Source organism: Sapajus apella, unplaced genomic scaffold (assembly GCF_009761245.1).
Source record: "Sapajus apella isolate SASKATOON/1434 unplaced genomic scaffold, GSC_monkey_1.0 scaffold40, whole genome shotgun sequence".
NCBI lineage: Eukaryota > Metazoa > Chordata > Mammalia > Primates > Cebidae > Sapajus > Sapajus apella.
The window spans coordinates 5112119-5139128 of record NW_022436980.1 but is presented as its reverse complement, the minus strand read 5'-3'; the positions used below and the strand labels follow the sequence as shown (position 1 = coordinate 5139128).

Sequence of the window (27010 nt, the reverse complement as noted above, 5' to 3'; positions counted from 1 at the left end):
CCTACCCACAGAGATAAAACCAAAGACAGCATTGCTGGCCTTTTCCAAGCAGGACAAAAGATAAGCTGATGGGCTGGCAAGATCCATGTACAGGCTGGGGTGACCACGTGACTCATTCTCTGTTAGCCCTAAGAGCTAACTGTTCGTAATTAGCCTTGGGGAACTCATACTCCATTATGTATAGAAATCACAAAGGATGCTTGTTAAAATGTAGATTCCTGAGCTTGTGTTTCAGTACATCTGGAATGGGGCTTAGAATGCTATATTTATAAAATATATAGTAGATTTACTTTGTGTTCATTTATATGCTAAGTAATTCAGCATATAGCTGTGAGCAGTAAGTATGCCCTGGTCACCCTTCTACAGTATAGCAGTACCACCGAGGGTAAAGCAGTGAATAAGATGGACAGTGTACATTTCATTGTGGGACTATGAGACTTATATTCTACTGTGGGGCTATGGATAAAAATCTCATAAATAAACTTTCAAATAGTGGCAGTGCTGTAAGGAAACAAAATAGCACAATAGGAGAAGGGTAGTGTGGGTGATGTGTGTGAGCTAAGGCGATTAGAGACAGCTTTCTTTTGGATGTCATATTTCAACTGAGGCCTTAATGATGCAAAGAATGTGTATGTGTGTGTGTACATCTAGTGGGTTGAGGCACAGGAGGTACAGCACAGGAGGCATAGTAGATACAGCAAGTGCAAAGGCCCTGAGGTTGGAAGGACCTTGGTAAGCTTGAGCACTACAAAGCAGGACTGTGTGGCTAGGGCAGGGTTTCTCAACAGAGAAACTATTGACATTTTGGGAATACACACACACACACACACACACACACACATATATGCACATATATACACATTTAAATATATGTGTACACATATTTACATATAATGTGTATTTTACATATTATAATGTATTTTATATATCACATATTAGAATGTACATTATATAAAATATATAATATATAACCATTTGGGTATTCACACATTGTGAATATAATATATAGTGTATATTATATATAATATATATATATATATATATATTCTGTGTGTGTGGTATGGGGCTTTTCTGTGCATTGTAATTTCAGCAGCATCCTTGGCCTCAACCCACTAGATGCTGGTTTTACCTTCCTGGCTGTGACAATCATAAAAGGTCTCCAGCCATTGACAATGTCTCCTGGGAGGCAAAATCGCCCCTAGTTGAGAACCACTCAACTAGAACACAGTGAGAGAGGGAGAAAGATAGGGAGTGGGGTGATACAGTAGAGAGTGGCCAAATTATGTAGGGCCATAATAATCCTGGGGTTTTATTACAAGAGATACTGAAAGTCACTGGGGGGTTTTAATTGGAGTAAAGGGAGTAATATGATCTGATTTATATTTTCAAAAGGTCTCTATGATGACTGGGTAGGGAATACAGGATGTGGAAAGCAGAAGTGGGAAGTAGAAGAAGGGATACCGGTGGGTGTATTGCTGAATAGTCTAGCAGAGAGATGATAGGATTGAACTGGTGTTTAGCAGCCAAGATAGTGAAAACATGTTGAATTCAGAAAGTGTAATGGAAGAAGCCCTGATAGGTGTTTCAGTGGTCACTAGACCATGCTCAGAAAAACAGCATCCTTGACCCTTGCATTGTCCTTGACCCAGAAGCGTTGTCATCACCTGGGAGCTTAGATACACCATCCCAGGACCCACCTAGAGCTGCTGAATCTGAATCTGCATTTTACTAAGATTACCAGGTGATTGACATGCAGGTGAAGTTTGAGACATATGAGTCTAAGCTAAATTTCTTATTTTACTTATAAAAAAAAATAGATGCTTTGAGATGAATAGTGATCTATCCAAGGTCACAGAGACATTTAGGAGCACAGTCAGAACTGGAACCCAGTTCTCCCATCTCCCACCCGTGTTTTAACAGTCTGCCTGGCAGGATGACATCTGTCTCCTCTTAGGATCCTTACTTAGAGAGCCAAGAATTATCAGTCTGTCCCCTATTCTCATAGGATGAGGAAGAGTTATTCTTCAAAAAATAAAAGATTGAAATTCCTCCAGGGAGGAAGAACGAAAGACCCATGATATCAATTTAAAGCAAAAAGCATTTAAAAACCAATTACCAAGCTGTGTTACTGCTGCCCATAGGGCTGTCATCCTTTCCCAGCTCAGAGTGTTAATACTGAAAATACAAAACAAATCCCTTGAAAAGTGATGCCAGGATTGGCGTGTGGGCAGTGATGATGAGGCTTTGAGATCAGCCCTTGCAAAGAGGACTGCTCAGCTACATATTCAGTAATAGGAATCTTCCGGATCACAAGGAGCAGGATTTGCAACATGAGCAATGTTTCTTTTTCCTCCATGGGAAGAGAGATTTTGGAAAGCTGAGTATCAGTCAGTGTTCCCCTTGTCTTTATCACTCTCCTCTCTGGCTACTTTGCTGCTTTGTTATCCCCCAGGGACATGGGCCATTTGTCAAATTCTCTTCTCCTCAAAGCCTAAAGCACAAAATAGCTACTGTCCTTTCCGGCAGCTCCTGCAGAGCTAATATTGCTGTGCTTACCCTAATACGTGGACCCCATCATGTCCTAAATTAAAAAGCCTGGTTTGAAAGATGAGCTTCAGGGTAAAGAAGAATAAAACAAAGAGATTCAATTCCCTGAGGCTACCATTCATAGGACAAGGTACCCATCTCCATCTCTAAACCTTGGACATGTGAGGGAAGCCCCGTTTCCTAAAGAATCCTGAAGGTGGTTTGGTAAACCACTTCTGCCAAGTGTGTTTTCCTATGAGCACAGTGGTTGGTGTGGAGGGAGGCTGCCGCAGGCTCTCATGGGAGGGAGGAAAAAACTGAAAGCCTTCTTAGGGCTGGGTGTGAAACTGCTCCTCTCAGTCGGGGACTGGCCCTCGAAAGCATACAGCTTCTGCCACTGAGCAGCTGTCAGCTGCCATTAGCAGGTTCCTGACGAGAACATGTGGAGCTCTCCAGTCCTCCCCAGCAACCCAAGCTGGGCAGTGATGCAGGGGTGTGTGTGGTGTGTGTGTTTGTGTGTGTGCATGTGTGTGCACACACTAGAAACAGACAGAAAAGAGAGATTAAACAATGGTTTCTGAACTCAGATATTTACCCAGCATTAAGAGAAGATTTGAACCACGTTTTCTCTTTTGGTATTAGGGACTTTGGGTAAGTCATTCAATGCCTCTGGTCTTTGTTTTCCTGCACCAACTGAGAATAGCAAAAATCTATGATGTAGGCATTCCTTTGTAAGTGTCAGGCTCTATTCTAGAGCCCACTGTGGAAACCGTCTCACTTAATCATCACAACAACCTGACAAGACATATATATATATTTGCAAGTGAGAAAGCTGAGACTTGAGAAGGTTAAGTAAATTTCCCCAGAATCCCTAGACAGGGATGATAGAGTCAGAATTCCATGGCAGACTGTGTGACTGTGAGTCATAATGAATCGGCAGCTATGCCTCCTCAAACAGGGATGGCCACCTCACTGTGTGTCTGAGTGATCAACCAAAGCCATGTGTGGGAAAGCATCTGGTACACTGAAGGCTGCACCAATGTCAGCAATTGTTATTTAAAGAACTCAACATTAGCTTATTCATTCACTGAGTACTTGTAGTGGACCTGGTTCTATTCTATGAATTATAGTTATAATACATGGAAAAGGAGAGTGAGAAAAGATGATATTGGCTCTTCTGTCAAGTAACTTACATTTTATCAGGTGTTAACAATAAAAATATTTTATCTGTATGACAAGTTCATAACCCTGAAGTTGAGGACACCCACATGCTTACCAAATGAGAATAAAACAAAGTGCCTGCTTACCTAACCCCTTTTCTAATAGAGACCGCTGATGGGGAGTTCTCTTATCGGCATTCTATGAGCTGCATTTAACAGTAACCATGGGGTCTCCTTTTAACTCGCATACTGTCTCTGTCTCCATGGAGTTTCAAGACAAATACCTGAAATGAGTAAATCTTAATTCTGAAACAGTTATGCAGTTTTCCCAAAGTTGTAATTCAGCAGACATAATCTAGGCACTATATCATAGCAAATGATGGTTTATCTGGTGTTCATCACCTAGAAATACTATTACTAGCGGGTGCTTCTGTGCTCCAATGGTACAATGATAATTGATGTTCACAATGATTACCCTGAGGCAGTGCAAGTTCCTGAAGTGCTTTGTAGATCATAAAAGAAAAAAGAAAAAAGCTTCCTTTGTCATATTTTTGCATTACAATTGAACATAATACAATTCTTTGAATATTAGTCACCAGTAATAAAATATGTGCTTGCATCACTGATCAGAGCACTTCAATTCCCCATTATACACCATTATGCCAAAAAAAGAAATTCTGTACAGACATATATTCTGTATCTTTTATTTCCTTCCCAAAAAGCTCAAGCTAATTTTATATAACTGAGTGTCTGGCCATGAGGAACACTGAGGGGAAACTGCTTGTGTTAGTTTTTTATTGCTATGCAAACTTAAGTTTATTATCTTAGAGTCCTGGAGTTGAGAAGTCCAAAATGGGTCTCACTGGGCTATAATCCAAGTGTCAGCAGAGCTGAGCTCCTTCTGGTGGTTCGAGGGGTAGAATCTGTTTCCTCATGTTTTCCAGTTTCTAGAAGCTGCCTGCAGTCCTTGGCTGCGGCCCCCTCCTCCATCTTCACACGAGCAGTGTAGTGTCTTCAAGTCTCTCTCTCCAACTACAGCCCTCGCTTCCGTCTTCACATCCCCTTGGCACTCTAACCTTCCTGCTTACCTCTAATAAAGATCTTTGTGATTACATTGGGCCTATCCAGATAATCTAATCTGTTCATCTTTAGATTTTAACTTTATTGCATTGGCAAAGTCCCTTTTGCCACGTAAGGTAATATATTCACAGCTTTCAGACATCTTTGAGGGGGGTCATTCTGTCTATCACACTTCTCTTAACAACAGCTTTTCATCACAATGTTATCCTTTTCTTTCCTCTTGGACTTTAATTTTTAAAACAATATCCTCTTTCTATAGATGATGAGTAGAGTGGTCCTGAAATGAAATTATAGAATTCCTTAAGGTCATGGGAATCAAGTTCACACAGAAGCTCTGCTAATATTTGTCCGATTCTCACCTTGACCTGATCCAAGCCAGCAGGACAGAGACTCCCCTGGCAGTTGCCCACTCTACTGTGTATGGCTTACTAGCACTGATGCCCTAAAGAGAGCAGTTGCTTAGACTTCTGTTTCTTAGAGCCTTCACTTAAAGATGAGAAGAACTTGAAGTTGGAGCATAAAAGGAAAAAAACAATGATGAAGAATATTTTCTAGGTGCCAGACAGTGGAGAACACACGGGGATATTAGGAAGGAGAAATGCAAAGGCAGAAAGCCAGGCTGAAAGAAGCTTTGGACACCATCTGACAGGCCTTTTGAATGTGCAGTTTTGGCTGCCTTCCCAGCTGCACCACATACCCCTACATCCCTCTGTACATTGCTGGAAGAGCAGGAAAGCATCCTTTGGAGAAAAAAAAAAAATCTCAGTGCACTCACAGAATAAGGGAAAGTCATGACTAAGGTTATGAGAGAGATACTAGCCAAGGGGTAGTGGAGGTTACAGCTGTGTGTACAAAATGTCCAGACAGGAAGAAAGTACATGCAAATGGAGCCAAAATGGGCTTCTGTTTCTCAGCTGTAGACAAATGTCCTCTCTGCTACCCTTTTGCCCTCGGCTCACTTTGGCTGCTTGCCTCTGAATTATGTTAAATGTTTCTCTTTTATCTCATATTTGGGTATTTCACAAGCCCTGATATTTGCAAAACCATTAGGGTTTAAATAGGATACCTGACACATCTATTATAAGCAGTATTTGAAAGAACAAAATCCATCATTTCAAGACTGGTTAAGACATAGATGAAGTCTGCTATAACTAAAGCACTAGGGAAGGAAAGATGCAAACATGTTATTGTTAACTGTGACAGTGTTTTTTGTTTTTTTCCTTCAGAAATTTTAATGGAAGAACATTATAGCTACTATCTTTACCAAGAGCCTAGCAGGTCAGGTACTGTGGAAGGTACTTTATGATTATCTCTTTAGGATGTACAACAGTAATGAGAAAGTTCTTTGATAGCACCGTTTTGTAGATCATTATATGACTGAAGGAAGTCACTTTACCAAAGTCACACAGTTTGCAAATCATATCTAAAGCTCAAATGTAGGTTAGCCTACTTCCTAATTGTATTCTTTTAGTTGCATTACATATTTCTTCTGTTTAATACCTCTGACTTTATAGGTAAACTCAGAGAACTGTGTAGTATAGAAAGTCTCTTCTCAGATTATTTGATAATAAAGGCAAGATAAAATTACATTTGATTTGAATATGGCAAGAGTTGGAGCTCCCACATTTTGCCTTTCAAAAGTCATTTGGGTTTGTTGCACTCAAATCTCATTATTCTCTAATCTTTTTATTATGTAAAGCAGATTGCAGTAGGTTGAATAGTGGTCCCCCAAAAGATATACCCAAGTCCTTACCCCAGTACCAGTGAATGTGACCTTATTTGGAAACGGGACTTTTGCAAAGGTAATTAATTTAAGGATTTTAAGATGAGATCATCCTGGATTAAAGCCGAACCCTAAATCCAATAACTGTTAATAAGAGAAAGGGAAGGGAAAGTTGAGACACACAGATACAAAACACAGAAGAGAAGGCCACGTGAAGACGGGGGCAGAGACTGGAAATAAGCTGCCACAGGCTAAGGAAAGTCAGGAGCTACAATAATCTAGAAGAGGCAAGGACGGTTATCCCACTAGATCTTTCAAAGGGAGTGTGACCCTGCCTGTACCTTGATTTTGGACTTCTGGCCTCCAAAATAGTGAGATACCACATTTCTGTTGTTTTAAACCATTCGTGTTTGTGATTATTTGTTGTGGCAGCCTTAGAAAACAAATACACAGATGTAGTTGATGGTGCAGATGTCAAGATAGTTTGACAAACATTACTGAGAACAACTGTGTGATTCATGACTGCAACTATGTCTCAGGGATACATTTTTGTAGTTTAGCTTCTTGCTGATGCAGACTGAGAAATCATAAATTGTTATTACTAAAAATCTAACATTCAGGGCTTCTATATAATATTCGGTGCAGTCCCAAAAGGTTTCTTTGCCAGTACAGGAACAGAATGAAAACTCATAGTCCTGGGCTTTCAGGGCTAAAATTCAGGCCAATGCTAAAAAATATTTCATTGTACTTGAATATTCATCATTACAGTGATACAAGCAAAAAATTGTCATTAAAACCAGTAATAAAAATGATATCAAGTTCATACACATAATCTAAGTAAATGTATATATGTATACATACATATGCACATGCACACATATACATGTATGCAAACATACATGAAACCAAATGTGTGTGTATATATATGTAGGTGTGTATATGTGTATATATATACACACACATTTGATTTCATTTCTATGTATACATATACGCATATATACACATGTATACATAAGCACATACATACATATATGTATATATGTAGTTTTATACCACTTTTATACTATTTCTTGCACATTTGATTGATTTCTTATGAAAGGTCAACAGGGAAATAATTGCATATGGAATCCCTACTAGCATCTGGTAGATTTTCCTCTTCTGATAAAACCCAGGAATGTTCCTTGGCAGTTCTCTCTGAACCCAATTTGTGATTTACAGGTGACTGCCTGTAGATCTCTGGGCTTGGGTTCTGAAAATCCATAGAATCAGACATGAGTGGCTTATGGCTTCCTAGTAGCTTCCACATATGTGAGAACCTGAGACATGAGTGACATGAAGTAGGCACCCCATCATTGACACCAGTAGTTGAAACTAATGTGATTGTTCTAGGGGTGGCAGTAATAGTAATAGTAGTAGGTAGTAATAACAGTGGTATTGGTGGTGATTGATAGATGAGAAAAGATATGAATAATCATTTCGGTTTGTCCAAATCTTATGGAATTCTCTTATGTAAGAAAGAAGGCCTGAGGAAAGAGATATAACTCCTTATCTTAATGTTTCCATGGATATTGAGAATCTGTTCAAACCCAGAAAGATACCATCTCAGTCAGCTAAGATCAATCACAAATTTTCTATATCTTCTGAAATAATCCTTCGCCTATCTCCACATGAGGACTGTCTTTATGATCAGGTCAGAAGCAAGATTCAGTCCTTACAGACCAGCCATGGTAGCAGCCCTTTATCACATCCCAGTCCCCAGTCTCCCACCCTTACACAGCATGATAGAAGAACATTATGGGTTACTTCTGCTGCCAGACATTTCCTTGGCAGAACCACACCTTTGACAAAAAAACAGAACTGAGTGAAGATTCACATAGATCTCAAAGGCTTAGTAGCATCACACACTGGCTTCAGCAGAGCTGGTGATCCACTCTGACATGCAGCAGCTGAGTCAGCCTGCTGTGGAGGGCTTAGAATGCTTAATCGTTCCCAGGGGAATTATCTCCTCTAGCAACAATCAGTAACATAACTGCCAAAGGTAGAAAGTTATAGCTGCTCACACATGCATAAAAAAATTTGTCCTTTCAGGCTGGCCTTGGTGTGTCACAGGAATAATCCAATGGGGTGTTCTTTGGGTTTCCTACTAGTTTTCTGGCATTGTAGAGAAGACAATCAGGGTTGGCTCTGCTGATAGGCCTTTCAGACTTTGGGGTGGGGAGCTAGCAGGGGGCAGTACTGGTTCCATTTAGTCCTTAGGTTATGGCTGCATATTCTGAGTTTAAGAGAGGATCTCCTCTAAGGTATAGCAGTCATAAAGAAATATGTTAACAGGGCAATTAAAAATCTGTGACCCCAGAGCTCAAAGAAAGACAGATGAGCAGAACATCCTGCTGATCAGTGTCATGTGAGCAGATATTATATACTAGCTATTGAATTGTGTCCCCCTAGAATTCCTAGGTTGAAGCCCTAATGTCCAATGTGATGGTATTTAGAAATGAGGCCTTTGGGAGATAATTTTGTTAAGATGAGATTGTAAGGGTCAGGCTATCATGGTGGGACTAGTGCTCATATAAGAGGGGAGTTTGCTCATTGTTTACACACACACACACACACACACACACACACACACTCTCTCTCTCTCTCTCTCTCTCTCTCTCTCTCTCTCTCTCTCTCTCAGTCATGGGAGGACCTAGGAAAATGGTGACCGCCAACAAGCCAAAAAGAGCCCTCATCAGAACCTGACCATGCTGTTACACTGAACATGGACTTCTAGCCTCCAGAACAGTGAGAAAATAAATCTCTGCACTTTAAATCCCCCAGCTTATGATATTTTATTGTAGCCCACAGCTGATGGATACAATGTAGTAACTTTTTTTTAATAAGTGAGCTTATTTAGTTATATTAAGTAGGTGGGCTTTTAGAAGCCATTATATATGCATCAGGCATAGTTATCACAATTAATTATTTTACTAGAAAATAAAAGATGTTTATCTCTGCTCTCATCATGGGAATCCATCCATCTTCACGCAGATGGCTCCAGGGAAGCCTGTCTAAATTCCATTTACTCAAAGAATTGCCCCCTGCCCACTTCTCTGTCTATATCACAGAAGCGACCCTAAGCAATGGGCAACTAAGCCCTCAATACCGTGTGTTATCATCAAAATGACTTTTGTTCTGAGGTGAAATTCTTGAATATACAATTTGGTGCAATCTGAAGAAATTTTCTCATTTTTTGAAAAACACAAAATGTCTCCTGGATTGTTCTATGAAGACTAACTTTCTGTGACTGTTTTCCCATCTGCCTTTCAAATCTCTCATCCTCTGATCTGGATCTGTCTTCCATAGCCCGAGCAGTATAAAGACTCAGTAATCAGGCCAAAAAATTAAAGGAAAAAAAGACTGACATCATTCAAAGACTGACATTTTACTTTTTATTACTAGAATACCTTAAAGAATTAGATCTGATTTGCATTGATATTTGCCGACTGAATTATTAAAGTTTTTTTTTTTTTCTTTTTCTCTTCCCTTCATTGGATTTAAACACTGCAGTCAACTGCAGACAAAGCTATAATCCTGTGACTTCACAGAGCCTCATGGGCTTTTGAGTTGACCAACTTGAGAAAAAATTCTGGCTTGATGCATGAAATGAAGGCAGGTGACACATAAAGGAAATGACAAGGTATATTTTTTTGGCAAGGAGTTTGCTTCTCATGAAGTTTCTTAAGTGACATGGGGTAATTTTATTGGCATGTCTTTTATGGGTAGCAAGACCCCACTTGAATTACCTATTGAGGTTTCTCTTTTTTATTAGAATGAATTGCAGCCTCAGTGTTCTGGGAGACTTGCAAATGAATATGCCAAAAGAATGATGAGGATTTCAGAAATGTGTGCACATTTTAAGTGATATGTTAGACTCAAACATCATTAGAATGTAGATAGAAAAAGACAAAGTGGGAATTTCTGCGCAGTTGTTACTTCTAAACCTCTTCATCTAAAGTGATAGAAATTCTTACCAAACAAATGTGATAGCGCATATATATCAAGATATTTTTATAAACACATGCACACTCACACTCACTGAAACACATCTGGTTGACTTCTTATTGCACAGGAAGAATCTCAAATGCTCCTATATTTGTGCTTGGTAGAAACAGTACACAACCCTGACTATGTGAAAAAGATGTGTTTTCTTTAATGCGGGGGTTCTCTAAGTTTACTTTGTGTCAGAATCAACTGAAGGACATGTTACACTTCATTTTGGGGCCCCACACCTGGAGTTTCTGATTCAGGTAGATCTGGTGTGGAGTCTGAAAACTTGCATTTCTAACAAGTTTCTAGGTGATATAGAATGCTGCTGGTTTAGGAATTATATCCAGAACCAAGTTGTGGACTGCCTAGAAACTCTGGTTTTATACTTACTTACTCAAGTCGAGTGGAGAATGAAGTTAGTTCTTTATACTATCTAACCAAAATGACTATTGTAATTTAAGTCTTTATTTTGTTCTATGGAAGCTAAGACAGTAACAACAAACAACAGGAAAGAAAAGGACTTAAAGAACTTACTTAAACCCCTATAAAAGTAAATTATGGAGAGCAAGGATTCAAACCAAGGTTTTCTGATTCCAACATCTGTATTCTTTCTATCAAATTACTCTTCCTTTCAATTCTTTACATTTGTAGAGAGCCATACATTTTTCAAACTACTTTTATTTTATTATCTCATTTGATCCCTGAAAGCAACAGTCTGCAGCAGGCAGGGCACATATTATTATCTACATTTTGCAGATAAAGCTACTACAAAAGATGATGAGAAAAGTGGCTACTGTTATTCAGACTGCATCTCTTTATACACTAGGCAACATTTTTTCCTGAAATATTTACTAGCAGCATCTGATGTAGCAGGTACAGAATTAGATGCTGTTCTTTCCAGTGGTAGGTATTCTGTGACAAAGTATTATAACCCCATCCCCACCACCCACAGCATTATTTTTCCTCTTTCCATGGTAGAAATGCATTTGAAGGGAAAGGAAGTGAGGATGAAATTTAGTGTTACCAGATTGGTAGGGAAGTGGGGAAAGGTCCCTAACTGCTACACTTCCAATACTAAGGACAGTAGTTTTCTCCACCTTTAGCACAGAGCTTTTTAAAATTTAATGAACATCTAGAGATCTTGAGGAAATGCAGATTTTCGTCCAGTGGTTCAGTGATGGGACCCAGTAATCTGCATTTCCTTTTGTTTCCTCTACAACTTTTTCCAGAAGCAATATTCTACATTTCCACAGTGATGCCAATTCTGATGGTCAGCGTCCAAACTTTGATAGCCAAGTAACCTTATTTCTCAAAACTATTATTATTTTCATTATTCTCTGAACCACCTCTCAATGTCTAGGATAAAACAGAAAAATTGAAAATATAAAACATTGTAACAATATTTGGTGAGTACTATGCACCTTGTAGGACTTACCAAGGTGTTTCTCTGTGCTAGACTACTTATGTATCCCACAATCTTCCAAACTAGTTTGAGCATCATCCAGGATCTTCAGAACAAACTGTGGTCCATGGAGTAGCAGTGCTCACATTACCTGAGTGCTTATCAGAAAAGGAGAATTTCAGGCCCCACCCTGGACCCAGTGAATCAGAATCCATATTTTAATAAGATTCTTCAGATCATTTCTTGGCACAGTTCTAAGAGGAGCTCTTCCAGTTATCTTTGCAATCCTCCTGTGATTACAGTGTCATCATTCTGTTTACCTGGCTTGTAATCTAACTTTCTGAGAGGCTTTACTTCTACAGAATCCTAAAATTCACCAAAAGAGATCATTTAAGTGTGAGATGAGGTAAGGAATCTGTATTGTTCAATACCTTTGCTTCTACTTTGGGTAATTCTGATGATCAGCCAAATTTGTAAATCCAGTGGCCATCTAATAGTGACCACAAAAATTATGCCACAGGTGGTCACCACCAGAAGGGTTTTACAATAATCACAAGAAGTATTATAAAACTTAACAGCTCTTGTATGGGGGTTCCTTCTTCAGTTTGACTCAACATACGAACTGTCAGAGTGAGACTGAACCCTTCTCTACCACACCTTCACCCTCACAATAGCACAAATTCATTGGAGTGACAGTGTTGAGATCTTTGTCACCACATACGTAAAACCTTTTCCCAGATACAAAATCTGCAATAGACATTTCACAGTGTTTTGTTGTTGTTGCTGTTTTGAGATGGAGTCTCACTCTGTCACCCAGACTGCAGTACAATAGTGTGATCTTGGCTCACTGCAACCTCCACCTCCCGGGTTTTAGCGATTCTCCTGCCTCAGCCTCCCAAGTAGCTGAAACTATAGGCACATGCCACCCCACTCAGATCATTTGCATACTTTTAGTAGAGATGTTTTCACCATGTTGGCCGGACTGGTCTCAATTTCCTGACCTCACGTGATCCACCCACCTTGGCCTCCCAAAGTGCTGGGATTACGGACAAGAGCCACTGTGCCTGGCCTAACATTTCACAGTGTTTTCAGGAAAGAAAATGTCCTATATTTTAAAGATGTATATGATACAGTACTATAAAACTATAGTTTATGAAGAATCTGTTATTTAAATGTAAGCTTTAAGCAGTTTGCAACAGAGTCTGACGTTTCCCTAGAATAAATGATTCATTTATTCATTCAGCAAATATTTATTGGACACTTAGGATGTGCCAGGGACTACAATGGGAACTAAGGACATGCAGGTGGCTGCTTTCATGAGAAAAGTAGACAGTAAAAAAGTAAATGTTTAAAACAATTGCTGAATGTGATAACTACTGAGAGGAACGGAACAATTGTTCATAATAAATGAGTGATAAAAGACTATCAAAGGGCCAGATACAAGAATGTGGAAATTTGGGAGGATTCTCCATAGCACATTGGAAAATGACGCAAGTCGGATGGAAGCAGATCAGCATGCCAGAGAAACTCAAGGCAAGAAGAATCTGAATTAGACGTATACAGAGAACATTCCTGAAATGTCCAGAATCTTCTTGCCAATAAATTACTGAAACTATTAATTGGATAGACTTCAGTTCTATAATTCTATTGTATCATTTATAATTTCCTTTTTATTCACACATGCTTTATTTATCAGTGTGTATTTAGTTAATACTTCATGACATAAGTTGGGTTATTTCCCACTAATACTTTTATTTTTTTAGAATAAATCCTTAATTCAATAACTCGATTGATTGAACATCTATAATTTGCCAATTAATATCTTGAAAATACACACATGAATAAGGCATGTTTTTTTTTTCATTTTTATAGCTCTTATAAACTAGGGGAGAATGAATGAGTAGATAGTTAATATGCAGTTTTACTAATTTTATGATGGTCCTTCCTGGAGGAACTATCATCTAGAAGGTCTTGCAAGAAGAAGTTATACTGGTAAAATGGTGGTATAAATAGGACAAACAATCATGTATCAAGTAGAAAACCAGATGTGTGAAGGCCCAAAAGCAAATGAATAAAGTACATTCTTGAAATATAAAAAGAGTATAATTTCAAGAATGTTCTAGGGATAAGATAATCACTTGAATTAGGGACTTAATGTCATGCTAAGTGGTTTGAACTTTATTCCAAAAGCACTGGGAAATAGGAAAAGTAAGCAGCAAAATGGACTGTTTCCACACTTAGAAATAGTAGCAAAGGGTCCAATTAGAAAACTGATGAAATGCAGGTGAGAGGAAATATTGGCTGAGCTACAGTGTGACAATGACAATAAGGAAGGTGAATGAATTAGTAGTCAACAAGGAAATAATCAAGATAACGTGTGAAATTAATCATTGCTGGGGCAAAGAAAGAAAAGGAGGCCAGGATCACTCTCAACTTTCTGACTCAGAAAATTTTTATTTCCTACCCTGAACATCTCTTGAAACTTTTCCTCTGGCCCCTTTGCTTCTGACAACCATGGGTACCATATCTTGATTCATGAGACCTGAGATTGTTCCCCTTGGCAAGGATCTAAATCAGATCTACCCTCCCATCTCATGAGAGATATTAGAATAGATCTTAGCTGACATCCATAGACAACATTGCAAAGTCCATTGTGGACAGTCCATGGGAGCTGTACAACAAAATGAGACTCGCTCCTGTGTAGATAAGCCACATCAACACAGTGCGAATCCTTTTGCAACTTGTTGCTTAGTGGCTTGGTTAACTCCCAAATAATTCTACCTGCACTTACTATGAGGAATTTTATTGTGAAAATATCTGCTCATTTCAACAATTCCATGGTCACTTTGATTTTGAATATGCTTGTTGAAGAAACTATGATGTATTTGTTTATTTGTTTGCTTATTCTGTGTAACTCCCCTTTGTTGCTGTTCAGTGGCTTACTCTTGAACTTTGCAGGTCATTTTGTGTGTATGATAGTATAATCATCTCTTGAAACACCAGTTTTGAAAAAATAAAAAACAAGGGTTTAATTCACTATTATAAGTTCTATATAGCTACAGTTAATAAAATACTTAGTGTTATATAACCAGACTGTGGGAAAACTATCCTCTCAGGTGAGGCTGGATATATGAATAAGCCATGCCAGAACTTCTCCCTCTAACAAACAAGACACTGTTATTATCATGCCCTTTTGAATAGTATACCTTAAGTGGGTACATTGGGATGCCAACGTAATATAAGATATAAAATATTAAGGCTTAGATGTTAGCTTTTTAAAAATCTCCTTGGTTGTTGTGCTGGAATGAAGGATAGGCCTGAATAAAGAAGAGACTGAGGTGATTTTCAATCAAGTTATTAATATCACCCAAAATGATCACTATTGGCAGCTAATATATAGTTAACTAATAATTACAATAAATATTAACAATAATAATATCAAGAATCGCTAATGCTGCACCAAGAACTTTGCCAACATATTTTAATTTTCAAGATAATATATGATATATATTCTATTTTAAAATGTATTTTAAACACAGACTATTTGGAATAGTGGCAAAAAGTATTTGAAGTGGTAAGATGCTGAGAGATGTGGACTCTGTATTTCTGTTTCACTAGGCCACGTACAGGTTTCTGATTAAGTCATTGCCTCTCCCCACCGAAGGCTCCACAATGTCTTAGAGCACTGATGTCCAAGTTAGTCCCCCGAGAACACATCTAGGCTGTTTCACTTCTCTTCAGGCAGAGTGCTCTGGAAATCTGATGACACATCCATGCAGGGTAGGAGTGGGGTTGTAGGATGATGCTAGGGCATTTGTCCAACACTTGCAAGAATAACCAGCACATTAGGTTGTGCAGATCTTCTCTGTGGCTTAAAGGCTAACCATGTCAGTTACTATGAGCATCTCTGGGATTTTTAAACTTTGGCCTGGGGAGGCCAGTAATCACGTGGTTAAATTTTGTAGTAATTTTATAAATCATCCATTTGTTTTAATAATAAGGTTACTGAAAAATAATTTGTATTTACTTGATTAGGCCATTATAAAGCCATCTGTATTGGGAAAATATGTTTCAAATCTAAATTTAAGACATTTTATACACACAAACAGCTGTTTCTATACCTGCTACTGTTACACTGAGACTACTGGGAAAGTATACAACTGTGTGTGTGTGTGTTTGTATGTCTGTGTGTGTGTGAGATTTGTATATAATGTAGTAGATACACTGTTATTTACTACAGTGTATACAGTAGTATATACATGGTATATATAACATCAGCATACAAGTAAGGCACTGGAAATAAAATATAGCAAACATTTAAAAATTTATTTTTGTGCTTTTGGAAGAAGGAAATGGATATATTAAAAAGTAAAATGCAATTTTAAAAAGTTTTAAATATTAAAAGAAAAGTAGCATAACAAAACCCCTACATCATTATTTCACATACACATGCTTGCCTGGATTCTTAAATGCACTATCATTCTAAGCCTGTATATATATTGTTTTTTATGCCTGAGATACTCTTTCTTCCCCTATTTTCTTGGCCAGGTCCTATTCATTCTTGAGGTTTCAGCATAATACCTCTCAGGTGAGCTTTGCTGGTCGTGCAGATTTTGCTACATGGCCGTGTTTTATGGTCTCAGTGAAAGGTGTAATGTTTCCTCATAATGAAGAATCTAATTATGGGGCTATTCATGCAATTACAGATATCCTGACTTATGGTGGCTTGACTTACAATTTTTTGACTTTATGATGGTATGAAAGCCATATGCATTTAGTAGGTGCACCAATTTAGGACAGGGTTATATCTGGATAAGCCCATCCTAAGTCAAGAAAGATGTGAAGTAGTTCAATGTTTTGCTTGCTCTTCCTTGTGTCTGTTTACAGAGTGAACACTGCAAATAATTCTTGCCAAATGAAAATATTGTGAGATGGAGATCAAGATTAATCTGAGTATGATTCTGAATTGACAAATGACATATTTTAAAACCAACATAGAAGACACTGAAAAGAGAACATAAGATTTTTCTTTTTCTCCTCTTTTTAACGAAAAATTGAAAATTTTTTTTTTTTTTTTTTTTTTTTTTTTTGAGACGGAGTTTCGCTCTTGTTACCCAGGCTGGAGTGCAATGGCACGATCTCAGCTCACCGCAACCTCCGCCTCCTGGGTTCAGGCAATTCTCCTGCCTCAGCCTCCTGAGTAGCTGGGATTACAGGCATGCACCACCATGCCCAGCTGATTTTTGGTATTTTTAGTAGAGATGGGGTTTCACCGTGTTGACCAGGATGGTCTTGATCTCTTGACCTCATGATCCACCCACCTCGGCCTCCCAAAGTGCTGGGATTACAGGCGTGAGCCACCGCGCCCGGCCGAAAAATAGAAAATATTAAAAAATAAATGCAAGAGATAAATGAAAGCAATGAATAGAATAAATTGAGTCATTATTCTCTCTTGAATGTTACTGCATGGTCCAAAGCCTTTAACCTGCGAAATGCATACGGTTGACTCTTCCACATCCATATGCTACCAAATTTGACTCACAGAATCTTCTGGCAGGTCCATACCAGGGAAAAAAATTCCTGAAACTTAAATTGTAGATAATGTGTTCTTTGTGTTAAATATGAAATCATACTAATTTGAACATGCTAACTTGAAGGACCAGATGATAGTTACTTACAACAGGTACTTCTGTAATTCAACTTAAATAAATGAGTTCAGTTTAATATTACATATTTCTCTCAAACCCATAAGGTCAGAGTGTAGACTGGTCATATTGGGTAAGTTACAATTAGAAGTAAAACGGATGGGAGTAATAGCATTAATGGAATCAAAAAGTACCATCAGTCAAGGGTTCAGGCTTGGAAATGAATTGAAAGGGGAATCTCAGATCAAGTGGTTAAAACTCAATGTCCAACGAGAAAATGGGCTGTCACACTCTTCAGACTCCTCTTAGCTTCTCCAGGCACAATGTTTTCCCATTCACTACATCAAATTGCAAAATATTTTTTAAGTGAAATCTGGCTTGTGGCTGAACAAGAAAATTACAGTTGGGTTGTAATTGGGTTGTTCTCAGCCTAAAGGGTTAAATCCTCAGTGTATCTTTTGATTTTTTCAGTGATAGAAAGCTACTGAGGCTGTGAAAACCTTTGCGGAAATGAAATGCATAGAAACTCTTTCTGTGACCCTGAGCAATCCTGACAACACATGATGCACGTTTGAGAAAGGGACTTCCTGATGAATGTGAGAAGAAAGCTTTAGAAACAAAGTTAAATGAAGATGGGAGTAGCATTGCTCACAGAAGGAAGATCAAACACTCCATAGAAAATACACTTTATGGTGCAATTGCCCTCTGGGAGTCACAGGATTATGAAAGTCTAACTTAATTATGGGAGAAAATAGGTCACATTTAATAACGGCATGTGTGACACATCATTTTGAGCTATATAACTGAAGAGGGAAGAAAAGTAATCAAATACAAGAAAGGCACACAGAATGCATGAATGTCTTCAAGTTCATCTAATTCAGGTGTTTTTATTTTGCATGTATGAAAAATTCACCATTCTTCTAATTTAACTTTTTAAAAGCAGTATACATGAAAAGGAAATTTTAGGTGCAAAAAGAAACAAAATGGCCTTACCAATTTTTTTAAACCAAATTAAAAGGTAATAAATATTCTCCCCATAAAAATATGCCATGCATATTTCTTTTTTTCTTTCTCTCATGTCATCAAATGACAGATAATCAGGTATTGTGAACCCTGCACAGAATCTTCTCCTATCCAGGGCTCTTTGTCCCTATGGGGTCGAGCTAATTACAGGTACATTTCCTTTGCAAGGCAGTCACACTCTGTACTGTTGAAGGCACAATTAATAATTGAACAAAGCTAGTTCCCATCCCCCCCCTCACATGGCCACGGGTTGCAGGCAGCTTTGCTGTCACACAGGGAGCAGAGTCTCTTCTTTGGGTCTTTTCTATATACCTTGTTTGTAATCTCCCAGAAAGACTTCACACTATAGGCTGAAAAGAATCACCTACTGTTTCCATATTTTGAAAGAAATTTTTAAAAATCCCGTGAAAACAAAAATCATAGTGTCCTTCATAAAATAGCCAAGTAAGCTCTCTCTCCTATCACCAGGAAATCAATTATGATCTGTTGGTTATTTAGGTCAGATGTGAAAGGATGAAAGAGGAGGCTGGGGAATGTAGGGGAGAATAGTAGTCTGCTCTCAAGTCTGCAAATGCAACAGAATGGTAGTTTTGCATGTGCCAGAGTATAATCTGACCCACAAAGTGGGCCTAGATAGAAGACTCTGTAAGAGTAAGGTGGTTTCCTTTGAGATCTCTGAAGGAGCTAGATGGAGGATACCCCAAAGCCCTGCCCTGCACCGTGGATGAGTGCAGCAAATCCTTGTCCTATGTTCCAAGCCATGGCCTTGAGTAGGAGTCTATCAACTTTACTATAAAGGGCCAAAGAGATAATATTTTACATTTTGTGGACCAAGTGATCCTTGTTGGAATTATTCAGTGTTGCCATTTTAGAACAAAAGCAACCATAGAGAATTTGTAAATGAATGAGCATGGCTGGGTTTCAATAAAACTTTGTGTAAGTACACTGAAACTTGATTTATATATATATATTTTTGTATGCAAAATAAATAAAACTATTTTGATTTTTTCCCATTTAACAACAACAAAAAAACTATTCTTAGCTTGCAGGCAGTAGATAAATGGAGCAGACTAAATTTGATACCCAGGCTGTGGTTTGCTGACCTCTGTTGTTGACTATTGAGAATCCCTGTGAATGTATCTATTATTTTGGTTGATATTCAAGTCTCCTCAGTCCTCTTAGTTTATGTAAATACAGCCTTTATTCTGGAAGGCATAGCTTATTCTTTGGTCTTTTGTTGACTTGAAACATCATAGAAAACCAGGTTATTAAGGGTTCAAATCACATGTTGATTATCATGGGAAAGTTTATGAGAGTTAGTTATGACTACCTGAACTCCTAGACAAGCTGGAAAAGACTCTGAAACTCTGGTTCTATATCAGAAGTTTTATAAACTCAAGGGATAAAAAGGAATCTATCTTTAGGTTTAGCTCAGCCATAGCACATTTTTCCCAAAAAGCCTATTTGCTGGTCAGTATTGCACCAAAAGAAATAGTGTCTTTCTGTTAGTGTAGTTCATTATTTGATTATTACTTGAATAGAATCTTTCCTCTTTTCTAACTCCCATTTCCCTTTTTTATCCATCCCTACCTTTTTCCACAAAAGATTGAGATTATAAATAATACCTTTACATAGACATTTACATTAATTAGAAAAGGTGAGACTAAATAAAAATAATGCTGAGAAAACAAGATGATAGCAGAAGTGTGGTCTGAAATGAAATTGATACCATAAACTTCTATATAGCTTGTTTATAATCAATTTTAATGTGTAATTTACGCATAAGAATGTATATATTTTTACACATGGTCATAAATTTGGCTCTAAGTTTGCTAATACAGATATTGATCGACTTATGACCTATGCAACTTACGACCATTCGACTTTATGACCACAATAGCTAGCCACAACTGCTCCGCGTCTGGCAGCGCAAACGTTGCCCAGCTGGGCATACGACAGTGCGGACCAGCTTCTGGCAGCACTACCATTTCAACTGTACATATAGCCTACCCAACTTACGACCAAATCGTGTTACAACTGGTCTGTCGGAACCAATCGTGGTAGTACATCGAGCACTAGCTGTAGTCAAAGAATAAAGGACATGCAGTCACTTAGGAAAATGTACTAGGTCCTTTCTTAAAAAAGAAACAATTGCTTAGGAAAAAAGAATGTAGAGATACTGAAAAAACAAATTTCTTCAAAGGGTCTTTTCAAAGGAAAACTATGTGAAACAATTAACAATCTCTCAATAATAACATTACAGTAAACACAATGATTTTAGGTGTCTTTTATAACATCCTTAAATATGAGTCAATAACTTCTATACCAAATTGCTATTCGGTAAAAGCAATGCTTCTTGGGACAGGGGTAGGTGGCATGGGATTGGAGCCAACACAGTGCCGTCCAAGTAGAATGTGCTCTGAAGGTTTAATTCATTCCACTAAAAAGATATAATATCTGCATGTTCGTACTTTAGACAATCTTTATATATTTTTTTTCCAAATGAGGTCTAAAATAAGTAGGTAACTCAATGAGTTTGAGATTCCTCTCCCAAATAAGTGTCTCATGTATATATATACGTATTATCAATAAATAAGTTTCAGGTGTTCATAAGAATGGGTTTTCAGTGACAATTCCTCAAGAAAATAGAGGCCTCTAATAAGAATGCCTGCCTAAATATAAAACCATTCTATTGGTTGGTCCAAATTTTACTTGAGAAATTCATTTGGGTTCTAACATCAAACAGAGGACTTGTCTTTTCACACCATAAAACACAGATTTTTTTAAAGACATTATAACCAAACATTATGCTGGCCTTTTAGAAATGTCGCAGTTTAGCTCCTGTTGTACACCCAGCTTTGAATAATATTTTTATAGTGTTCACTGTAAAATGAATATGTTGTAACACATCTCTAGTTAAGAAAATATTAGGTGACTATAAGATATAAATTAGTTAACTTTGTGGGTTACCTACAAAATCAATTATATCTTATAACAACAATTGACCTATTGCCTATCTTTCTGGAAGATTTAAATAGTAGGCTACATTCTATAAAGACTGTGTTATTTGAAAAGACATGGTTTTGCGTACAAGAATATGTAATTGGTAGAGTAGAGGAGTATGTATGCAGCTAATCTGAAATAATGTGCTCAAATATTTCAATAAAGTTCAAAAAGCAGGAGGCCTTGGAACCTTTTTATGGCAATGGTGGTAAGAAGGGGGAAGAAAGGATGTGGAAGACATTCCTGGGAAATGAGTTTCTGATTTTGACTGAATTAGTATCAATAGCTGGGACTCAAAATGAGTTCATGAAGCTTACTGCATGTCTGATGCCCATCACAGAACCAGGTGCCAAGGACAGGACAATAAAGGTCAGAAACAATTCTGTATTTTCCCGATAGATTTCTTCACAAGGTGCTACAAGTTAGAAAACTGTAGTTAAAAGTAAAGCAAAGCAAACAGGCAAACAACTATGTACATTAACTCAGACAAAATATTGCCCCAAGACATTCAATCACCAAATGGGCATGTATTTCACATATAATATCAAGCCATTGAATGCTTCTGTATTTGTTGAGTTGCCAGAGAGGGGGGCTGTTCTGTTGAAACTGAGATTTTACAGATAGATAGATCTATACACATATATATTCAGTACTATGATTGTAAACTTTATAGAGGTGAAGACATTAGCAAAGACCATGAGGACCCTAAATAAGACTTATGTTGCCATTCTCTTGGTGTGTTACTAATAAGATACATGCATGCTCTTCTGATACAACAGAATTCCAGGAGCATGACGATCTCTTAAACAGTGTGTGGCATATTGGAACCTGAAGCATTGCTTACCAGTTGGTGTGAGGTGTCTCCAGGTGATAACAGGTTCAGGACGACCATTGGCCATGCAGACCAGGGTCACGTTGCTGCCCTCATTCACAGTGACATCCGAGGAGATGTTGGAGATCTTTGGTGGGACTGTGAAAACAAAGGGAAATGCAATATATAACCCTGTCAGTAAGATTAGGCTTGTAGCCATATAACTGGAAGTGCAAATTCAAGGTTTTATAACTTACTTTGAATTTTTATGTTAAGTAGGGTGTTTTTAAGACTCATGCTTGTCATCTGGTTACCAAATCTATAAATTGTCCTAAAGCACTCCCATAAGGTAAGAACACCCTTCACAATGGCCAACTGAGTGCTGTAGGAAAGAGAGTAGTATGATGAAAAAAATCTTAGCTTTTAAAAATGTTAGAATGGACCTTATTTAGATATTATAGAGCATGCACATTTATGTGAATTAATAATACATCATTTCTTATTGTTACTTATTTTCTTATGTATATATAAATAAATATAATCCAGTCCCTTCTCCAAATACCAGCAAAACAATGTGATTTACCATAAGATAACATTACTGTGTTTTTAAGATGTGGTAATACCTGGTTACTTATAATCTAGCCACATAAGGAACATGGGTTAGTCACCACAATAGTAAGCATCTAAATATCATCTCTGTATATAACAGGCTACATGAAGTATCTTAGAACTTAAAAAGTGAATTAATAAGGCCTGTGTCACAGACAGGTAGGCATTAAAAAATACTTCTAATACTTCTGACGCCACTACTATTAACAATGCAATTAATAGCTAACTTTAAACATTTATTATGCATAAAGCCCTACATAGAGTATTTAACAAATATTACTTCAATAACTTATTATAATAAATGATATCCTATGAAGATTTTATTTATGGTTGGGAAACTGAGGCACAGAGGGGGCTAGGTGAGGGGCAGAAAATGAGTTTGAATCCCAGCCAATTCCAGGCTTTTGCTCATAAGCACCACTTGAATGAAACTTCATCTTCACAGCCCAGGCTACCAGATGGCTGAAAACAACAGAAATTAGTTTTTGGTGATGTGAGAAATGGGTCCCCAAGGGCAAGCTGTACTGCTGTCTGACTTCCTTCATAGTGTTCAGGGTGGCAACATTAGATCACACATTGGTAGGCTTAAGTGGGAAGTGAATTACTCACAAATTTCATCACAGAGGTTATGTACTGATTACAAATAACAGGGTTTATAGTTTGACTGTGATTTTCTTCTTTTTTACTCACTTGTTTAGGCTGTCCCTGAGAAAGTATGTGTCTGGGGGAAGGAGGAGGACAAAAGAGCATGAAGGAGTTCAATAACGAATTTTATTTTTTCTCATTCTTAGTGTCCATTAGGGACTTTGTGTGGTGACAAATAAAACAGGAACATTTTCTGCTTGCAGAAGCAAGCACCTGATAGCCAAATGACCGCTGCAAATCCTCATTAGGAGACACTGATGGTATCTGGGCAACTGACTGGTTCAGAGTGTCCCAAGGAGGAAGCAGGATGAGGGCTCTCTGGATCTCAGCATTCTACACTCATAGGGCCTCTGGGTAGGGAACCGGTCATTACAAGTCAAACCCAATGGCAGCAGACTGTAGTTGATTCCAAATATTTAGCAATCTCTATTTACAGAGTTCCTAATCCTCCTTTTATCTATTGGGGTTAAGGGTCATTTTCTCATATTCACACACTGTCTCGCAATATGTTCTCACAGACTTTTGTAATGAAAGCCTGAAAGAACATATACATTTTATAGAGAAGAATATCAGGCACGGAGAAAAATAATGGCTTGTCAAGGATGAGCCCACCAAGAGCTATGGCTGGACTTAGAATTCAGAACTCCTGAATGTTCAATTGTTTCACTGTTTCATATTCACAGTTTCTAATTCCCAGCTGAGTAGGCTAGTGCTCTGAACATCTTCAAAACAACTGCAATGAACAATGAATCAGTGATAGTTTCAGAACAAAATTTGGACATACTATGTGCCATACTCAACAATCTAAAACCTATCATAGAGAGTGATACAGTAATTCTAAGAGCCCGCATTACTAAAGTTGTAGTTATATCTGAATTGTAACACAGGACACAGTGTAAGGTGAAGAAATATAGATATGTTCTGATAAAAAATATAAAGGCCTCTATATCCCTAATATAAAACCAGTTAAATTTATAAAAACAGAAAACAATTAATTAAAAAAAATCCCAATGAATTACTACCTGTGGTACAATTGACTCACAATTTCTCTTTAAAAAAAAATAAAAGGACATATAGCAAAGACTGTATTTACATTTCACACCAGCTAAGCCATTTGTTCAACTTCACGTAGACAGGTACTGATAAAGTTGGGAATAAAATCTAGAATACTTCAGGGTTATGTTCTGGTCACCAAACCACACTGCATCTCCAAATGAAGAACAATCTGTTCAATTACTGAGTCTCAGAGACTGGAGATACAGAAAGTGTTTGTGCTGAATAGTTAGGAATGTAACCACGCTGTATCATTGTATCCCACATGCCTCTGGATCACTTTCAATAGGTCTCACTCCATCATTTGTTTTCTTACTTTATTTTGTGCTAGCTTCTTCCCATAAGCATTTAAATATGATGCAGTCTTTTTTGCTTTTTTTTTTTTTTTTTTTTTTGACAGAGTTTTGCTCTACAGCCCACGCTGGAGTTCAGTGGCATGATCTCAGCTCTCTGCACCCTCCACCTCTTGGGTCCTGGTTCAAGCAATTCTCCTGCCTCAGCCTCCTGAGTAGCTGGGATTACAGGCGTGCGCCACCACGCCCAGATACTTTTTGTATTTTTAGTAGAGATGGGGTTTCACAATGTCAGCCAGGCTGGTCTTGAACTCCTGACCTCATGATCCACCCAACTTGGCCCCCCAAAGTGCTGGGATTACAGGCCTGAGCTACTGCGCCTGGCCTCTGTTTTGCTTTCAAAAGAAATTCCTCCCTAAACTCCACATCGCTCTTTTATTAACTTTGTTTTCTTTTTTTCCGTGACATAGCTTTCAGGAGATCTTGAGAACATGTGTCCCTTTTTTATTTTTGTCCCATCTTATTAACTTTCAATCCCTTTTTCTAAATCTCTTGAGGGAATTGTTCTACACCATATCGTCATCTCCCAACCACACCTCAACCTTCAGTGTAATCTGGATTCTCTCCTTAAGCTCAAATGAAATTTACTCTCAGGAAGCTCACCAATTATCGTACTGCTTTTAGGTCTATAGGCAATTTTTGTTATCTTGTTTTTCTCTGAAGTATTTGGTTCTGTTGATGCTCCTTCCACTCATTATATTTTATTTCCCTTGGTTTCTAGGACACCAAACTTAACTGCTTTTCCTCTTATCCTTCTAGTCAGCCTTCTCAGGTTAACTCTTCAGCTTATCTTGTCCTTTCTTTTATCTGAATTTAAGAGTTTGATCATTTACCTCTTTCTTCATCTCAATCTATACATTCATTGAAGGATCTTGTCTACTTTCTAGCTTCTGAAGCTACAGGAATCACCATCTGCAGCCCAGATTTTTTAATGACTGTTACACCTACATTTCTAATGGACTGTTCCGATCTCTGTTGTCTGCCTCACAGATACCCAAGATTCAACATAATCAGGACTAAAGTCATCATCTTCATTCCCACAAAACACTTATGTTTTATTATCTTAGTTAACAGTGTCATCAGGCAAAGTTGTCCAAGCAAAAAAAGTGAAGCATGTCCCTTGACCACTCTCTCTTCTTCACTGCACTTGTATAAAATGGATCCTCAGGTTCTGTGGTTTATGTCATATATGTGACATAAAAATGTGGCAGAAACCACAGAACTTGATCAATTTTATATGAGTGTAGTGCATAAATATATATATATACATATATATCTATGTCTCAGATTAGTTCTTTACTCACAGTCCCTACTCCCACTAACCTTGTTTCAGACATCAACATTTCTTTCTGCGAGGGGCTAAATGACTGAAATGAGAAGACATTAAAAATGGCTTCTTTGTCTCTAGCCTTCCTCTCTTCATGCTCACTGCCATACATTCACCGCACTATAATCAGATAATTTATTCCTAAATTGCAAATGTGAAAATAATTCTTGATTAATCTCATTGCCCTCAAGATAAAATCCAAACTTTTAAATATGGTTTAACAGGTCATTTGTGATTGGCCCCACTTATCTCTCCAGCCTCATTTCCTACTCTATTTGCATTGCATCATCTCGTGGAATCAGGCAAATTTTGGCTTCTGGAATGTGCTCTCTTCATGCTCTGGCATTTGACATTATATTTCTTCCTACATGAAGTATTCTTCTTTCAATTCTTCATGAGATTACCCTCTTTCCCCCTTCAAATTTCAGCTTGTCACCTTGTTTCCTTACTTGCTTGTGAGAGCCTTTCCTGTCATCCCCCACCCTGCCTCCCGCTCTGCTCCTGGATCTACACTTGGTGAAGCAGGCTGTGTTCTCACCTCATGTCCCGCTCCTGAGGCCATATTGGGTGAAATGCCCTGTGTCTCACCTTCACAGCACTGAATCATAACAGCTGAGTTAC

At 38.0% G+C, this 27010-nt stretch overlaps 1 protein-coding gene across 3 annotated transcripts in view; it reads right to left on the bottom strand.

Moving 5' to 3' along the window:
• The window catches only part of LSAMP (limbic system associated membrane protein), a 624303-nt gene that overhangs the window by 194926 nt on the left and 402367 nt on the right, over window positions 1–27010 (bottom strand). For all 3 annotated transcript variants that reach the window (XM_032299314.1, XM_032299315.1, XM_032299316.1), the window contains exon 3: window positions 22436–22561. In XM_032299314.1, the coding sequence (XP_032155205.1) occupies window positions 22436–22561 (126 nt within the window). The remainder of the gene's footprint in view (window positions 1–22435; window positions 22562–27010) is intronic.